Below are 17815 nucleotides of genomic sequence, written 5' to 3'. Positions count from 1 at the left end.
GCAGAAGTTGAGAGATAAAACATTCTTGCATATATTTAGGCCAGAGTAGATATTTGGGAACAGACTGTTATGGTTACCACCAAAACAGCATTATCATGACAGTTGAATCTGCCCATTAATGGAGTGTGGCAGCAGACTGCAAAGGAACCTCAAAGGCTGGGAGGTAAACTGAGAAGAAACTGCAGGGGAAAAAAAATCTATTACCAGGTTTCATGGCAACAAAAAATAGGATTCAGCTCCAGACCAGAACTTCTCCAGCATACTTTTTAAGAAACAGTTTTTTTCACTTTATATTTATAAATAGCTGGCCCTCATACGACGTGTTAATAGACATGACATCTTTCATTAGCCTCCCTCTAGCTGTTAGAGGAAAAATGCATATTTTTTCATATTTAAAATTATATATATATATACAGAATTTGTAACTTACTTTGAGACAAGTGTATAATGCATTGGATTTTGTGCCCTTCCACATTTGCTTAAGAAAACCTCTAGCCTGGTTTTGCATTAAAATAACGCATAAGGAAAGGAAAAAATACACTACAACATTAATAATAACATAATGATATTAGAAAAAAACAAATAGAACTAGCAATACATAATTCAAGAAGACAGCAGCAATGTAGACAAGAAAAACAAAACAGCAGGAAATAAAATCAGCAATCTGTCAGTGGAAGAATCAGAGCAGAACTAAAGTCAATATGCCAAGAAATAAAACCACTGAAAGCCCTTCAACACAAAATAAACTATTCCCTTCAGGCCAGAAGGGAGCGGGCAATAGGAATCTTCTATAGGGCACAGCATTTCATATTCTGGAGCCCTCCACTAAAAATATCTTAATCTGCACCGAGGATGGGCATGAACCACATTCTTGAAGATCTGTTCATGGCTGAAGCACAAATTGAACCACAAACCTATACAAACCAGAATGCTGGTTTGTTAATGGAACTGGTTCATATGGATTTGTGGCCCCCTATTTCTGCTCCTCACTCCTAGGTTTAAATAGCCCTGAGCCATTTAAACCAAACAGTTGAGCAGCAGATCATTGTTCAGCTGTTTAGTATAAATGTCTCAGAACTGACCATTTATGCACTGGAGGTTTCATGTCATGCTGCAGGCTGGAGTTTTAGTCATGGCAGGTTGCCCCACCTCTTCCTGCTCCCACACGGGGGAGCATTTGGCCTGGTGCACCTCATCCACCCCCTATTTGTGCTCCTGCACGGGAGCTGGGGCAGTGAAGTTCCCAGTGCATAAACGGTCACTGAGGCCAAGAAAACCCCTTTAAAACAGCTCAGCCCTGTGAAGCTCAGCAGTTTGCTCCATGGCTCAGCTGTTTAAAGGGGCTTTCTTGAGCAGCAAGTCTCAGGGGTTGCCTGCAAAAGAAAGCCCCTTTAAATAGCTGAGCAGCATGGAGCAGTTTACTCCATGTGAAGCAGTTTGCTTCTTGTCTCATAGCTGTTTAAAGAGGCATTCTTGGGCAGCAAGTGCCTAGTGCTTGCTGCCAAAGAAAGCCTCTTTAAGTAGCAGAGAAGCTCTGTACCTCTCAGCTCTTGGGTAGTGAGACCAAAGAAACCTACTTTAAGGGACTGCTAAAAAAAAATCTCAAAACACCTGAGCAATGAGGAGCCTTCCTTGCCACTCAGCTGTTTTTGTGGTTTTCTGCTAGAGCTAGAATTTCTTTAAATCCTTGCTTCCAGTGTCAGTTTGTGCTCATCCCTACTCTGCATGCCCACAAGCCTTGGCTTTCTCAGTGAAAATACAGAGTAGCACACCTGGTGATGATCTAATTTACGGCAAGATTCATAGAGACAGACATTCATGTACAGAGGCCCTAAGACATATAGGGCTTCCACAGTTAATACTGGTATCTTGATTTGGGCTTGGAAATAATCAGGGCTGTGATGAGCCCAAGGTCTCTCAGTATGTGGAGGAGTGGGAAATCAAATCTGGCTCACCAAGTTAGAAGCTGCCATTCTTAATCACTACACCATGCTAGCTCTGGAATAACGTGGTCACCACAGTAATTTCTAAATAGAAGAAGAAGAGTTGTTTTTATATGCTGCTTTGCTAAAGCAGGAGGAGTCTCAAAGCAGCCTACATTCACCTTTCTTCTCCCCACAACAAACCCATGTGAGGCAGGTGAAGCTGAGAGAGCCCTAAGTATATTATTGCTGGTCAGAACAACTTTATCACAGACATGAGGAGCCCAAGGTCACCCAGCTGGCTACATGTGGAGGAGCAGGGAATCAAAACCAGCTTGCCAGATTAGAAGCTGGTGTAGTGACCCCTTGGCTGACATGTTTTGAACCAGTCAGAGTTTCTAATCCGGAGAATCAGATTTCATCCCTTATTCCTCCACATGGAAAGAGGAAGGGTAAGTGATTGTAAAGTGCTTTGAAACTCCTTTGGGTATTAAGAGCTATGGTACAAAAACCCCAACCTTCCTTCTCTTCTCCATCATTAGCCCACAGACTGGAAATACTCCAATTTCTAAAAAGGAGGCATCAAAAAGTGCAGTCATTCCTGGATCATTGCTTTAATTTCTCATGCGAGTAAAGAGATGCTCAAAAATCTTACAACAAAGAATATTACCATATATGGAACAAGAAATGGCAGGTGTTCAAGCTGGATTAAGAAAATGAAGAGACACTAGAGGTCATATTGCAAATTTATGGTGGTTACTAGCGTGTGTGATAGAATTTCAGAAGAAAATGAGTTTGTGTTTGGTAGAGTATAGCAAAGCTTTTGATTGTGTGTGTGGATCATGAAAAACTATGGTTGGTTTTAAAAGAAATAGGTGTGCTGCAACATTTGATTGTTTTGATGTGCAACCTATACTCTTGACAAAAGGCTACCATTAGGACAGATATGGAGAAACAATGCTTTCCAACTGGCACCTATGTCAGACTAGTGTGTCATGATTAGGAGTGGTAAACGCTAATCTGCAGAACCAGGTTTGATTCCCCACTTCCCACATGCAGCCAGCTGGGTAGACTTGGGTTAGTCATAGTTCTCTTAGGACTGTTCTCTCAGAGCAGTTTGGGTAGAGCTCTCTCGGTCTCACCTAAGGTATCTGTTGTAGGGAGAGGAAGGGAAAGGGGTTTGTAAGCTGCTTTGGGACTCCTTCAGATAGTGGAAAGCAGGGTATAAAAAAAAAACTCTTCTCTCTCTTCTTCTCATCTCCCTACCTCTTCAGTCTATATGCAGAGCATATCATAATGAAAGATAGATTAGATTTACCTAGAGTGAAATTTGTTGGAAAGAACTTTGTTGGATAGATATGCAGTTGATGCGACATTACTGGCAGAAAGTAGTGAAGACTTGAAATGACTACTGCTGAAAGTTAAAGCAGAAAGTACCAAAGCAAGATAATAGCTGATAATTAAGAAGACAAATTAATGACTACTGAGGAATTATGCAACTTTAAAGCTGATGATGAAGAAATTGAGATTGGCCAGGATTTTTTATTCCTTGGCTCAGTCATCACGCAAGAATCCAGAAGACTGAGAAGGAGCCATGAAGGACCTAGGGTAAATCTTTAAGTGTAATGGATGTGCTATAGATCAAAATAGTTCGTGCCACAGTATTCCGCATTAGTCCGTCTTGTCTGGGTTATATTTCAGTTTTTCTAACATAAGGGAGCTCTCAAGCTGATTCAAAATCATTGATATTCAATTCTAGCATTTTACAGTTTATTGTATATATGTATTTTAAGGCCTGCTGAGAAAACTAGTAGATTAAGATCCACTGAAATAAATTGGAGTTTTATCATTTGCTTGAGTGGAAACAGTATTGCTCTCCTACCTGTAAGGGGTTAAAGAAAAATGTGATGACAGGCTCATATCCAGATCCTTGATGAAATATCAAGGGCATATTTGGAATTTCTAAGGTTTCCAAAATACATCATGAACACTTTATATATTCTTTTTGCTGAGGTTTTAACGTTTCGGATGTTCTTCTCCATTACTTATTTTCATCCAAAATGTTAGTGTTGCTTCAAGCAGCAGACCATTTGGCATAAACCTGCCACTGCTGCTATCTTTTGCTGAGTTTGAGCAGCTATTACAGGATGTAATAACATTCTGCACGACTGCCTGCCTGTGAAGCAGATGTCACTGAGTCCTGAACAAACCAATGTGTGCCTGGTAAAGAAGATACATGGGTTATAAAGAGGTTTAACAGAGATGGAATACTTTGTAAATAACCACCTTCTTTTCTTTTTTAATCTAAGTGCAAATCATAGCACAACTGGGAAGAATATTAAAAAAAAAACCCAACAACCAGAAAGCTTTAGAGATGAAGGGAGGAATTTGTCTCCAAGCTCAAAATTATAGAGCTTGTTAATGGAACAGGCAGAAATGGTATAGATGGGAAAAATATAACACAACATGAAAGATACAAGAAGGGATCATGCTGGGGGGAAAGGAACACTTTGGTATAAAGAGGCAATCCTCCCCTCTCTGTCTCAGTCATTTGTGTCCCCAAAGCCCAAATATTTAGACTGGTTGCAGTATTCATTCTTAACACTTTGATCTACTCAAGTGGGCAGCCATGTTGGTCTAAAGTAGCACAACAAAAATTGTGTCCAATAACACCTTTAAGACCAACACAGATTTATTCAAGGTGTGAGCTTTCTAATGCATGCACTCTTCCCCAGACTAAATGAACAACCATCATTAGTATAGAGATATAAGGCAAAATAAATTGAGGAAAATTAGTAAGCTGTGTAATAATATCCAAATTAAGCCATATGATGTCATATGATAGTTCTTTGATCTACTGTAAGTCTTGTGAACTGTGTGATCAGAAATAGGCCACTGTCATATGTACACAATAAACTCATTCTTGCACATATGTTTATATAGATGAAACTCATACATTTTATGCAGTGTGTTTTTGAAGAGAGGTTGAAAGAGTTGGGTATGTGTAGCATGGAGGCGGGCAAGGGGTGATATGATAGCTATGTTTAACTACGTAAAATGTAGACAGGCTGAAGAGGGATTCAACTTGTTTACTGCAGCTTTAAAGACAAGGGCTAAGTGGGTTCAAATGAAGGGAAAGGAGATTCCACTTAAATATTAGAAAGCATTTTCTGTTGGTGAAAGCTGTTCGTAGATGGAATATGCTGCCTTTGATAGTGACGGAGTCTTCTTCCTTGGAAGTTTTTAGGAGAAGATTGCATGAGTACCTGTCAAGAATGTGTGTTTTTTAAGTCATCAAGAAGGTGAGGGACTTGACTGTAGCCTTTTGTTTCTTCCAGCCCTGTGTGATTCTGATTCATGTAATTTGGTTCTGACATTTGCTTCTTTTCCTTCCTGTAATAAGCTCAAAACTATCATGTATCCTTGCATTCTAGCTCTTACCAAGAATCTTGAAAAAAAAATCTGTTTTTGTTTTCAGTAATTGCTGATGGATCCCTGGAGAAGACAAGTGATGATGTGGGGAGTGAAGAAGATTTATATGATGATTTCCGGAGTTCCAGTCATTGCTATGGCCACTCAGGTGGCGGAGGAGAGCAACTTGCTATTAATGAGGTAGGGCAACTATGGGGGCCTTATAGCCATATGATATGTTGAATAAGATATTTGAAAAATACTGTTTCTCAAATAGTGTGTGCCTGGTGCCCTTCTTTCCAGGGTGTAAACTGCACGGAGCTTTTATTCCAACCCCAGATCGATTCAGTCCCTGCCCTCTACACAGAATGCGATTTCCGTTTGGATTTGGGGCGATTTAAAATTTCCTTCTGCAGCAAGAAGGATTGATCCGGAGTGACCCTCCCTTTATTGTGTGATATCTTAAGAGTGCTTTTAATCCTGAATATATTATAACATCACATTGTTTTGAATCGGGGCTCTCCTCCGTGGTAGAGGACCCGTGATTGACCACAGGTAGTCATGTGACAAATTTGCCTTAAAGGAGAAGCCCCTAATTTCTCTCAACTTCTGTAGGTCTTGGATTCCCCCCCCCCCCCAGATCTGTATCATAAGGGAATGTAGTTGTCATTGGCCTTTAACACTGCCAGGTTTAGCTGAGTGTGGATCTTCTGGCTTCTTGCCTATTTAGGCCCTCTATTTGCAAAAGACGCATGCTTATTGATCCATTTACCTGACGTAATGTTGTACCTGCCTATAACTTGTAGCAAGGCAGTTTCCTGTGGAAGAACTCATAAGACACTTTGGGTATTCTTTAAAGATCAGTATGAAGAAGAAGAGTTGGTTCTTATATGCAACTTTTATCTACCCGAAGGAGTCTCAAAGTGCTTACAGTTGCCTTCCCTTTCCTCTCCCCACAACAGATACCCTGTAAGGTAGGTGAGGCTGAGAGAGCCCTGATATCACTGCTTGGTCAGAATAGCTTTATCAGTGCTGTGGCGAGCCCAAGGTCACCCAGTTGGCTGCATGTGGGGGAGTGCAGAATCAAACCCGGCATGCCAAATTAGAAATCCGCACTCCTAACCACTACACCAAACTGGCTCTCCAGGTAGGGAAGGAATTGTGATGATTCATGGAGGGCAAGCCAGTTGCCATAACCCAGATTCTACCAGGATTGGAGAATGGGGCCTCTGTTTTTAAAAGCCTTTGGGAGGAATGTTGTGAACTTGTGCTTAATAGTAGCCTTCTAAAAAGTGTATTTTTGTAGGCTAAGCATAAAATATAGAGTCATTAAAGCATTAAATTAGAACAGATATTCTGGAGCTATTTTAAAACTGTACAGTTTGTTTTCATAGTAATTTGTATTACCTTGATTAGTTAATCTATTTAAGCACCTGGGTTTCACATTACACAGCTTGACTTCTACTGAGAACCAGGAACACAGTTCCCATGTACTATGCATGTATTTATGACCTTACCTGTTTGATGTTTTTTTCTGACTTGCTTTAATATTGCTTTATAATGCTGAAGTACTGTTGCATTTTTCTTTTTGGTTGTTGGTTTTCTGATTATTAGATTATGATGGTTTTCTTGCTAGTGGGTTTGATTTTATTGAATTGTTTTCTGGACCTGTTCCATTAATCTGAAGCCTGTGCACCTTGGGCATAACCCTAATAATATTCTGAAAATAATCAGATGGTCTCATCAGCTGGAAAATTATATAATTTGTTTGTGTTGGATGGAATACAAAACTATTATGAATTCCTGCTCATATGAGGATGCCATGTGGTCTTAATCTCAATTAATTGATCACTCTAGTCTTATATCTGAATTTTTAAATAAGCATTCCTCTAACTTATATACTGGCATTTTAAACAAATTCACTCTTGAAAGCTTCTCCCACAGTCCCTGTGGGTTTTAAAGTACTCATTGGACTTGAAGAGGCGGTGCCTTTATTATTCAGAATGTTCACCTATGTAAAGATAGGGAAGGGATCATTCTTAGTTCTCTTTTCATCTGGAGGTAGCAAGAAGTAAAGATCGGCTTTCTTCTCCAAATGATGTAGCCTAGAGTTCTCCCAAAATGGTAACAGATTTGCAAGCGATAGAGTTCCTGTGAAGAAAATGACAACTTTGGAGGGCAGACTTTGTGGCATCACATTCTTGCTGAGCTCCCCCTACCCCATGCACATTAATAGCCAACTCAGCTAAATCTGAGGATTCTTAAATCTGGTGATTGGAGCTTTGAACACACAAGACATATCTTTCTGCAAACCTGAAACATTCCCCAAGTTTGCAGAAAAATATGAAATTAAAAAAAGGGTTTTCCCACATATGTACTGCCCAGCCCTGACTTGCTTGCTGATGGATCTGGGGGCAAAAAACGGAACATGAATTTATCCATGTTCCCTTTCTGTGGGGCAACTGAGGGACTGCCCTGGACTGAGCTCAATTCTGTAAGGAAGTGCTAATTAGCCCTGTGCGGAAGCGGTCAGAGAGTGGGGTTTGAGTGGCAGCTCTTAACTACTATAGGAGGAGACAGTCTTCCATGGCCCTCAAGCCATTTAGGGACCTAAAGGTAAGAACCAAAAACTTTGAATGGTGCCTGGAAACAGCTAGCCTGACTGGACAGTACTGGTCTGACCAAGCCCTCCTAGAGGTCCGTAGAGGCCCAGGATACTGCCAGGTTTTCATGCCCTCAGCCATAATTCTTGAACATCTCAAATCTATTTCTCAAAGAGAGTGAAGGAAGTTTCTTCAGTTCACTTTGGGTTAGACTGTTCCCATGTTTTATTGTGGGTCAGAAATACTACAGCACATTTGCAGTGTGTCATTAGTTCTACTAAAATAAGATTTGGTTAGTTTCTTTTTTATTTCTTTTATCCACCAAATAAACCAAATAAAATTTAAGGATCACTTTTTAGAAAACTTACGAATACAGTCCCTCATGCACTGCTAGAAGCACAGACCTCCTAAACCCTTTCCTTTTGTCCTAGGAACTTGTGCATGCCATTTCCTCCCATGTTGTTCTTACCTAGGCCTAGTCTGCAAACATGAGATAATGCACTTTAGAAGTAGATTTTCCTGTGCTGCACAGGAAAATCCAGCCGCGAAAGCACATTGGAAGTGCATTATCTATTGTATGCAGACTAGGCCCTAGTTGGTTTCTTCTTTAGCTGCCTCAGATCCATGCAATTTCACAGCATTTCTATTGTACATGCTCCTTGGACCCTTGTTGACATGCATCTACCTGCCTACCTACCTACCTGAGAGTTCTATTGCCATTTTGCATCTATTTCTCCTTGTAAAACAAAATAAATTAGTGAATGTTTGCTGGGATAAATCTACCAATAAATGCAATGTAAAAAAATGCTAGCTGTGCTTAAATCCCTTGGAATCACCTTAAATGGCATGTAATTGAACCTAGTTTCTTTTGATTGCTCACAGCATGTTTCCAGCTTGGGCTTTTTTTGAAGCTGTCGTAAATCCAGCAGGTGCCCACAGTGAAGTGAATACATGCCTGGTCTTACACAAGCTGCATGTTATTTAAAATGGATCAACATTGCACTAGCCTTGCCTGTTCTCACACTGGTATTTCAGCCAAGAGGGGTAGCTGATATGAGATAGGCTAATGGTCACTGTTCCAGCTTAATTCAGGGCCTTTTCTGGTTCATCATATCACTTCTTTCACAAATGGATCCTATCTTTAACCCGCTCCTAGCAGAACGGATTAAATAATCGGTTAAGGGCCCCGAGGGGGGGCCCTGTCTGTGATGAGGAAGGGTGCCCATAGGCCCCTTCCCCAGGACTGACACTTGGAGGGCCCAATTGGCAGGCAGCTGTGTTGATTCCGATGCATCCATGGTTAATTTCCCACCATGTTTTCAAGTTTTCAAGCACTTTGTCTGATGAGGTAACTTTTCAGTTTTTCACATGGGACAGTTTTCACATAAATAGCCCCAGCATGTGAAAATCAGATGACAAGTCATTGTGTGTGAGCTTCATCACCTCAAAAATGTGTGAATCCAGAGGAGGTTTTTAGCAGCAGGAACCCTGAACCTATGCATGTTTACAGGGGAGTGAGTTCCAGTGAACTTTCATGGGCCTTACTTTCCAGCATTAGAGTATCATTATGCCATTGTAACTATAGTTGTAGCAGGTTCTCTGAATTCTCAGTTTTCCAAGAAAAAAGAAAAGAAAAAAGGCAAGTCTCTATCCCTTTCCCTTGTGGAAATATAAAGGGAAAGGGATATCTTTGCAAGGCATAGGACTTGAGAACTTCTTTTAAAAAATGACACCTGGGAATTCAGAGTACATCCTGATCCTGTAATTGCAGCAGTATATCAATATCATAATATTCTAGTCCTGCTTTTATTTAAAAAAATACCAAAGCCCTGTTGGCCCAGGGGAAGGGGGCGGCCATTTCTGTGAGATTGGGACAATGGAACTATGAAGAAACTATGGGGAAGACTACCATGTGTAGGTCCTGTTGCTGCTCTGCTTTATCTCCAGCTGTAACAGCAATGAGAAAACCTCAAAACCCTACCCCTGTATGGAACACGCCACTGTAGCTATTCTCCTTCTGGCCTGCATCAATAGCTTGTTTTAGGTGCTTCCCTACATTTGCTGTAAGTCAATAAGTGTTGTCACATGGCCAAGGCCTACAAGCAGCTTCTAGATGGTAGACAGTACTCCTGAAGGGCTGAGGAGTGCTGCTCAGAGGTACATGTAGCCTTCACTGTTGCTGCTTATTATTTCATTTATAGCTCACCTTTCTCCACAGTGGGGACCTAAAGCAGCTTATATTTTGTTTGTTTATTAAGAGATTTATATACTGCCCCTTATGGACATTGCCGTCTTGGAGTGGTGAACAACAAATCAGATAAATCATAGTAAACCCAATAAAAATTTACATAAGAATAAAATCAAATCAATAAACTTTAAAATCGTACAGAGAACCACTTTCAGCACCAACAATAATTACTGAGATTGATATCATTATCCTCTCCTCCATTTTATCCTCACAACCACTCTGTGAGGTAGGTAGGTCATCCAGTTAACTTCCATGGCAGAGCAGGATTCAGACCTGGTTCTCTCATAACCTGGTTAATATTCTAACCCAGGCTTTCTCAGGGTTTCTTGGTAGCCCTGGAAGGGTTTCCCGAGTGGGTGGGAGTTATTATTTTATTTTAAAAAACATTTGTTAAACATTTATAAGGTGATATGACCATATATGGTCATGTTGATCTGCCTGCTCCACCCAAAATGGCCAATTGCAAGCCTGGAGGGGGTGGGAAGGGGAGGGGCCCCAGGTAGGTGTGTACACTGCTATACTTCCCAATTGTATTCTGCATGATTGCGCCACTTCTGGGGTTTCTCAAAGCCTGAAGAATGCTTTAAGGGTTTCTCAACAGTAAAAAGGTTGAGAAAGGCTGCTCTAACTTCTACACCACACTGGGCCTACTGGAGTGCACATATGGGTATGCACCCATATTTGTTTCATTTCCCCCTTTCTCCAAGGAGCACGGGTGTGTGTGTATACAGTCCCATCCCCCCTGGTGTTCATCAAGTAATCGTTCTTGTGCACTGTGGTCATTGTGTAATAAACAGAACTGAATTATAGAACTAAAGTACATCAGTCCATGAGGTGGGTGAGGTTAAGACTGACCCGGGTTCACCCTGTGAGCTTCATGGCAGAGTAGAGATTTGAATTTGTGTCTCCCTGATTGTAGTCTAATCTGATGTGAGTTCAAAACTTCGTAAATGCTGCCCTGAACATGTGTGAGTCAATGTAAGTACGTAGTTACACAAAAATGTGCACATGTCTATTGAAAAAATGCTGGTTTCATGTTTTCCAGCATAGAGAATAGGAGTGTTATGAAAGCCTGTGTTGCTGATGTGACCAAAGACCATGGGGAATGCAAAAAACGAATGTGTACACCATGATCAATGACAGCTGTACAATATTACCAATGTCTATGAAAAGCTATTATCTGCACATGTTCCAAATGTGTTTTTGTATTTTTGTTATCTTTAGTTATCTTGGTTTATTGTGAGGATGAAAGAACACACCATGTTCATTTGTTCTGTGGAACTGCTGGGGACACTCCTACACTTTGCCTTTGCAGTTCAGACATTCTATTATTTGCCATTTCAGCTCCCTGCCTTCTTTGCAAGCATTGGTTCTATTTATTAAGCCATTAATTTTTCATATACAGATACAGCAGCTCAGCATACCCCATTGTAGCACTGTGAACTGCACTCATGCACTGGAGAGCTGGCTGTTTCACTTATTCTCTGATTCTGACTAATAGATTGCACAAATCTTTGCAGGCTGACACAAGGCCTCTCTAAAGGTGGCAAACAATCTAGCACAAAAGAGTGTGGTGATTTAGGGCACAATCAGTTCATCTCAGTGGGGCTTGTATGAAGGTTGAACTCATCTTGGACAAAGGCCTCTTTTTGCCCAGATAATTATCCATTGTTTAGGAGGAGACTGACTGTTTTCTGCTCAATTTATTTGATTTTTTTTTGAAACCTCACTGCGGATATTTTTTTCATAGGCTTCTTGAGCAGTAATGTACTGTTGTCTTTATATCATAAACAGACATCTGTATTATTGGTCAGGATGGGTTAGACATAACATTGAAGGGTATTTTTCCGTGTGTTAATGTTAAAAGAAGCCATACAGAGTAGTACCAGTTCTTATGAGAGAAATAAAAAAAAAAATCTGTGTTTTAGTTTTTATAGTTTTACATAACGATGCACAATAATATAAACAATAATAGCTCCCCCACTGACATTTGCCTAGTAAAGGAAACCCACTGATTGGGGGGGGGGGGTGTCCTGTGTGGCAACAGATGGGGACTGTAATCAGAGAAGGTTCCTGTCAGCAGTTCTTTGACCAAAGTGTTATCCTAGTTCTTGGGAACTGCTTTTCATGGAAGCTACAGTAACATTTAAAAGATTGGATCACATGATTGGCTTCTGACACTAGAATTGGCATTCCCAACAGAGTGCGTATCTATTCCATGGGAAGTACGAAGGCAGTTGGCTCCCACCCATGCGACTTGCTCATCTAAACATTCTGTCATCTGCCATTCACAGAAAAATCTTTCCCAACTTTTTTAGCATTGAGAAACCCCTGAAGCATTCTTCAGACTTCTGAGACACCTCAGAAGTGGTGCAGTTGTGCAGAATATGGTTTGTAAGCATACCTGTGCATATGCGCACCTGGGGCCCCTCCCCACTCCCTCTAGGCTCATCATTGGCCATTTTGAGAGGGATGGGTGAGTTGACATGACCATATACGGTCATATCACTAGATAAATTTTTAACCCATTCAGGAAACCCTTCCAGAGCTGTCAAGAAACCCCAGGGTTTCATGAATCCTTGATTGAGAAAGCCTGAGCTAAACTAATATTTAAGGGAACCTCAAGTATGTCCCTTAACTTCAAAGTATTGCATCTTGTTTCAGGGCTTTTTATATTTCACAGCATTGAATAGAAATGTGGTTTCTTCCCCCTCCACCATGGTAATTAAGTCCTTTTTAAGTCCCTGTCAGCCTTTCAAAATATTTTTACTTGAGAATTATGAATGGTTTTGCCCTAGGAGCTTGGTCTACAATGAACAATCAACAGAAGAGAAAGGGAACCTTTCTAAGGCAGTATGTGTGTAATGATGAGTAAATACAATTTCTTTTACATCTTTTACATACCAGAAGGAACAACCTTCTGACTTCTAGATCAATTCCATTTTCATTGGCTTCATCAGTGGTTGAAACCTCCAATCCTCCAAAAACAGTTTGTAGTATCAAAGGTGGCAAAATCCTATTGCCTTTCCTTGTAGTGCTATTGTTAATATTTTAGTATCAATCAGCCATAGGCTCTCTAGGGTTCTGTGGGGAATGCTAGTCAATGACCACTCCCCAAACTAGCATTCCCTGCGGTACCCTAGAGCACCCTAGATTGGTCCCCAATCTTTTTATCACCAGGGACCGGTCAACGCTTGACAATTTTACTGAGGCCCGGGGGGGGGGGTAGTCTTTTGCTGAGGGACGTCGCCACCACCAGCTGAGCCCCTGCTCCACTTGCTTTCCTGCCGGTGCCCCAGATTTCCCGCTGCCCACTGGGGGGCGCTGCCAGCAGCAGCTGCGCAGTGCCACACCAAGGGGGAGCCCCAGCCATGGTGGCCGCTGGAAAGCACCAAAGGGGAACTGGTGGCAGGGCAGCCCCTGAGGCAGCAGCCAGGGACTAGGAGAAGGAGCCGTGGTCCGCTACCAACTGATCCACGGACCGGTACCGGTCCCCGGACGGGGGGTTGGGGACCACTGCCCTAGAGAGCCTATGGCCGATTGATACTAAGGGCATATGGCTGATTGATACTGAGGTGATCCTGCACCTCAGGATCTCTCTCAGTTTGATACAGGGTAGCTGATCTGTGGCCTTGTGGGGGTGCCTATTTGTCTCCACCTGCGCTGTACTTGTATCTCTGTAAACAAATTGGATATTGGAAATTGTTACAAGATTTCTCCAAAGGGAGGCAATACAGAAGAAATGATAGCCCTGGACCTTCTTGCCACTTGTTTATCAATACATTTTAGTATTGCTGATAAGGGTAAATATTAAAATGTCCATGAGAGCTGGCTGATACATGCTCCAGAAAACTGAGCATTCTGAAAATTGATCAGTTAATCAGACTGATGTATTTGAAAGTAAGATTAATTTGAGAGTCTTTAGGAACATTGAGTTTAAAATAGTCAGTACATTAGGAACCAATGGAATTGGACAGATAGTCCCTTGGCTTCAGACCCATTTTCTTTTGTAATTCATGAAGTTCCAGTGGTCAAATCCGTTTAGTAAGAGCATGATCTAATTAACTTGCCCGTATACATTTTTGACCAGAGCCAGTAGGAATATTGTGCATCTTAATAGAGAATAATTTAGTCCCTGGGAGACAGATTTTAGAGTTGTTTGGTAAGATAGTCTGAAATGGTATTTGCATTGCCTTGTGTAGAGAAATGCTCTTCATTCTAGAATTAACCCCAGTATTTCAGCCATTGGAATGGCACTCTGTGAGTTAGAACTCACACACCTGTAGCTGGCAGAAGGGAAGGACTGCGGTTGAGCCATCCAGTCCAAGCACAAGAACACCTTAGTGCTTCCGTATGCTAATAGATTGGCTGGGAAGTAGAACAGTACTTTACCATCTCACAGCTTTCTAGAATATTGTGAAACAACCAAATGGCTAGAATTTATTCTGTTCTTCTGTATGGCAGGGACAACTCAATCACCCCATGGTGAGGGAACTGTTCGGAGGGGAGAATATAAATTCTTTGGAGACAGAAAATAATCTCTCTTATTTTACTCCTTTACAATAAATATTTCTCAGTGTGGAATGCAACAAAGTCATAATATAATGTAAATGCAAAGCACATTTTATACATGTTTCTCTTTACTGAAGTATTTATCCCCTCAATTTGGGTCCAACAGAAAGCACATATCATAGAAGGCATATATCTCCTTGTGTTTTGTGTAAGTTTGTTCATTGTTGCAACCCTTCAGATATATGTGAGATTCTCCCTCAAGTAGAAGCAGTATTTGACAAGTTTTTAATCATTTGTTACTAGTTATGCCAGCCTCCAGGTGAGACCTGGGGATTCCCTGGAATTACAGTTAATCTCCAGACTACATAGATCAATTTCCCTGGAGAAAATAGATGCCTTGGAGGGACTTCATGGCATTGTATTGTACTGAGGTCCCTCTCCCCCTCAGGCTCTATTCTCAAATCTCCAGGTGTTTCCCAACCTGGGTGTAAACTGCACGGAGCTTTTATTCCAATCCCAGTTCGATTCAATCCCTGCCATCTCCATTGAATGCGATTTCCATTTTGATTTTGTCTGATTTGAATTTTCCCTCTGCAACAAGCATGATTGATCCAGAGTGAATCTACTTTTATCCTGCAATATCATAGAGTGGATATAACCCTTAATATTTGAAGAATCAGATTGAGAAAGCATGTGGAGCTCTGCCTGCTTCGAATTTGCTGAAGAGCTCCATGGTAGAGAAGCCCTGATTGGCAAGGCTGCCCAGGTTACAAGCTTGCCTTAAAGGGTTAGTCCTAATTTCTCTCTGCAGAAGCTCCAGAAGTCTTAACTTCTCTTGGCAGAGATTTGCCTCTTGGTTTTTTTTTCTCTCCTTCCTCTGCTCTGGCTGTGCTTGGCTCCCCCCTTCCCTTCTGAGCTTCCCTAACCACATGCAGAACACTTTTCTGTTTTAATGGGGGGGGGGAGAAGAAGACCCAAGTTCAAAGCGATCTGAATTCAACAGGATTGACAATGGAATAAAGAAAGTAAGTGCAGACTCTGCCCTAGATCCTTTTTGTACTTGCTAGTGCCAAACAAGTCTCCCCCGTCCTATATTGGTGTATTTGGTTTTTCCTACCTAAATGCAGAATTTTACATTTGTACCTATTGAACTTCATTTTTATTCAGTTTATCCCACTTCTCGAGCCGATCAAAATCATACTGTATTCTGATTCTGTCTTCGGTTGTGTTTGCTACCCCTCCCAGTTTAGTATCGTCTGCAAATTTAATAAGTATTAAAAACACTTTTCTGTTTTAATGGGGGGGGGAAGAGAAGAAGACCCAAGTTCAAATCAGTCTGGATTCAGCAGGATCCACAATGGAGTGAACAAAGTAAGTGCAGATTCAGCCCTGGATTTCATGAGCCCCCCATCCCATGCTGGTTGGCAAAGGGAATCTGGCAACCCTATTTGTTACTGATTCATGTACTTTTGAAATGGTGAATTGCTAGTCTGAACTATTGATGGCTTGATGTTTTGCTACTCTGGAGTAGGGTTGCCGGATCCCTCCTTGTGTCTGGCAGAGGGACTTCCCAGAAGAAGGAGAAAGGTCCAAGCCACCGCACAAGCATCACACATGAAGTGACATCAGTGACTTCCAGGTGATGCTGTGGTATTTGGGCAAAACCTCTGTGATAAAATCAGTTTTTAGCATAGAGTTTTTGCCCTAATACCAACAAATCACCTGGAAGTCTGGCATGATGATGCTACTTCCTGTGCAACACCAACAACATGGCCTGGGCTGCTTCTTTCTACTGGTATGCCCCTTTGTCAGCAGGGCCTGATGGATAGAGACCCCTATCTCTACTGGAGGTCTGGCAACCCTCCTCTGAAGATGTAGTGAAATGGCAATGTGATTGTTTTTGATTTGGGATCTCTGTGTACCGAAGCTTGAAATACCTGTTGCTCGTTTCAGACAACATAGCAATTGTGTGTACTGGGAGATTCTATATGCAGTTGCCATCTGCTTGATAGGTGTGTCCTGTAACATCTAAAAAGAGCTTATGGCACTACCAGGTTTGTAACTGTTAGTTCAGTGGAAGTGATGTAAAATATGACTGAAACCACACCCTCTCATTGAACCAAATGGTTGTATAGTAGGATTGCTAGCTCCCTTGGGGATGAGGGATGCCCTGTCCTCAGCTGTCATTTCTCGCTGCCACTCACAGCATGACAGAAAAATAAAACAAAATAAATGGCTGAATGCTAACAGTGAGATGTCACTTCCAGGAAAACCCAGAAACGACATTACATTACTTTAGGTATGGGCCAAAATCAGTAACTTTTAGAGTGAGCAGATGTCACTTCCAGGGGTGCTCAGAAGGGACATAATGCCATCGGCCAAAGGTTAGTTTGTCCCCCAGAAGTTATGTCATTCCTCTTTAGGAACTGCTGAAAACTCTTCCAGGTTTTCCTGAAAGTGTCATTATATCATTGGCCAGTGCCTCCTCTTGTCCCCGCACATCCTGATCTCCCACCGGTTGGCAACCCTATGAATGTGTGAATCAGTTGGTAATGGCAGTTTCTTTTGTTGATGTGTTGACTTATCTGTATGCATAAAATTGTAAACACTGAACAAAATATTATCTCTGTGGACAAAGTCCAGACTTTCCTAGATATTTGGTTTCTAGCCATCTATACTGGGGGGGGGGGTGTACATACTAAGCCTGTCCCTTGGGCCTGCTGAAATAAGAAATAAATTCCAAGGGGCTTTCTTTTAATCTGATCATGGCACATTCCTTGGGACTAAACCAAGTATTTTTCCCCCCTTTGCTTGGTAGGCAGTTTTAAAAATAAAAATGTAAAGATTCATTCTCTCCCACAGTCTGATAATGGACTCAGTCCAAAGAGCATTGGCCCCATGCCTTCTATCCCTTTCCATTGTGTTACCTCAGATAGAGATAAGTTTGACTCACAAAGGTTTACAAGAAAAGAAAAAATTAAGTTTGTAAGAGGGTGAAAGGTGCTGTCCATTTAATTGATCCAAAAGAGAAGTGGCCTCTCATGGAAAGGCACCTTGGTGAGGGCCAGTTCAAGCAACCACTGGAATACATGGCTGAGTTGGGGGGGGGGAGTTCCTGT

At 41.5% G+C, this 17815-nt stretch overlaps 1 protein-coding gene across 1 annotated transcript in view; it reads left to right on the top strand.

The window, feature by feature from the left end:
* The window catches only part of ARHGEF4 (Rho guanine nucleotide exchange factor 4), a 203429-nt gene that overhangs the window by 145169 nt on the left and 40445 nt on the right, over nucleotides 1-17815 (top strand). The window contains exon 6 of the mRNA XM_077349355.1: nucleotides 5401-5534. Coding sequence (XP_077205470.1) covers nucleotides 5401-5534 — 134 coding nt within the window. The remainder of the gene's footprint in view (nucleotides 1-5400; nucleotides 5535-17815) is intronic.

This window comes from Paroedura picta, chromosome 8 (genome assembly GCF_049243985.1).
Source record: "Paroedura picta isolate Pp20150507F chromosome 8, Ppicta_v3.0, whole genome shotgun sequence".
NCBI classification, from domain to species: Eukaryota; Metazoa; Chordata; class Lepidosauria; order Squamata; family Gekkonidae; genus Paroedura; species Paroedura picta.
Note: the sequence above shows the minus strand (reverse complement) of the source record. Positions and strands in the feature narration are given on the sequence as shown.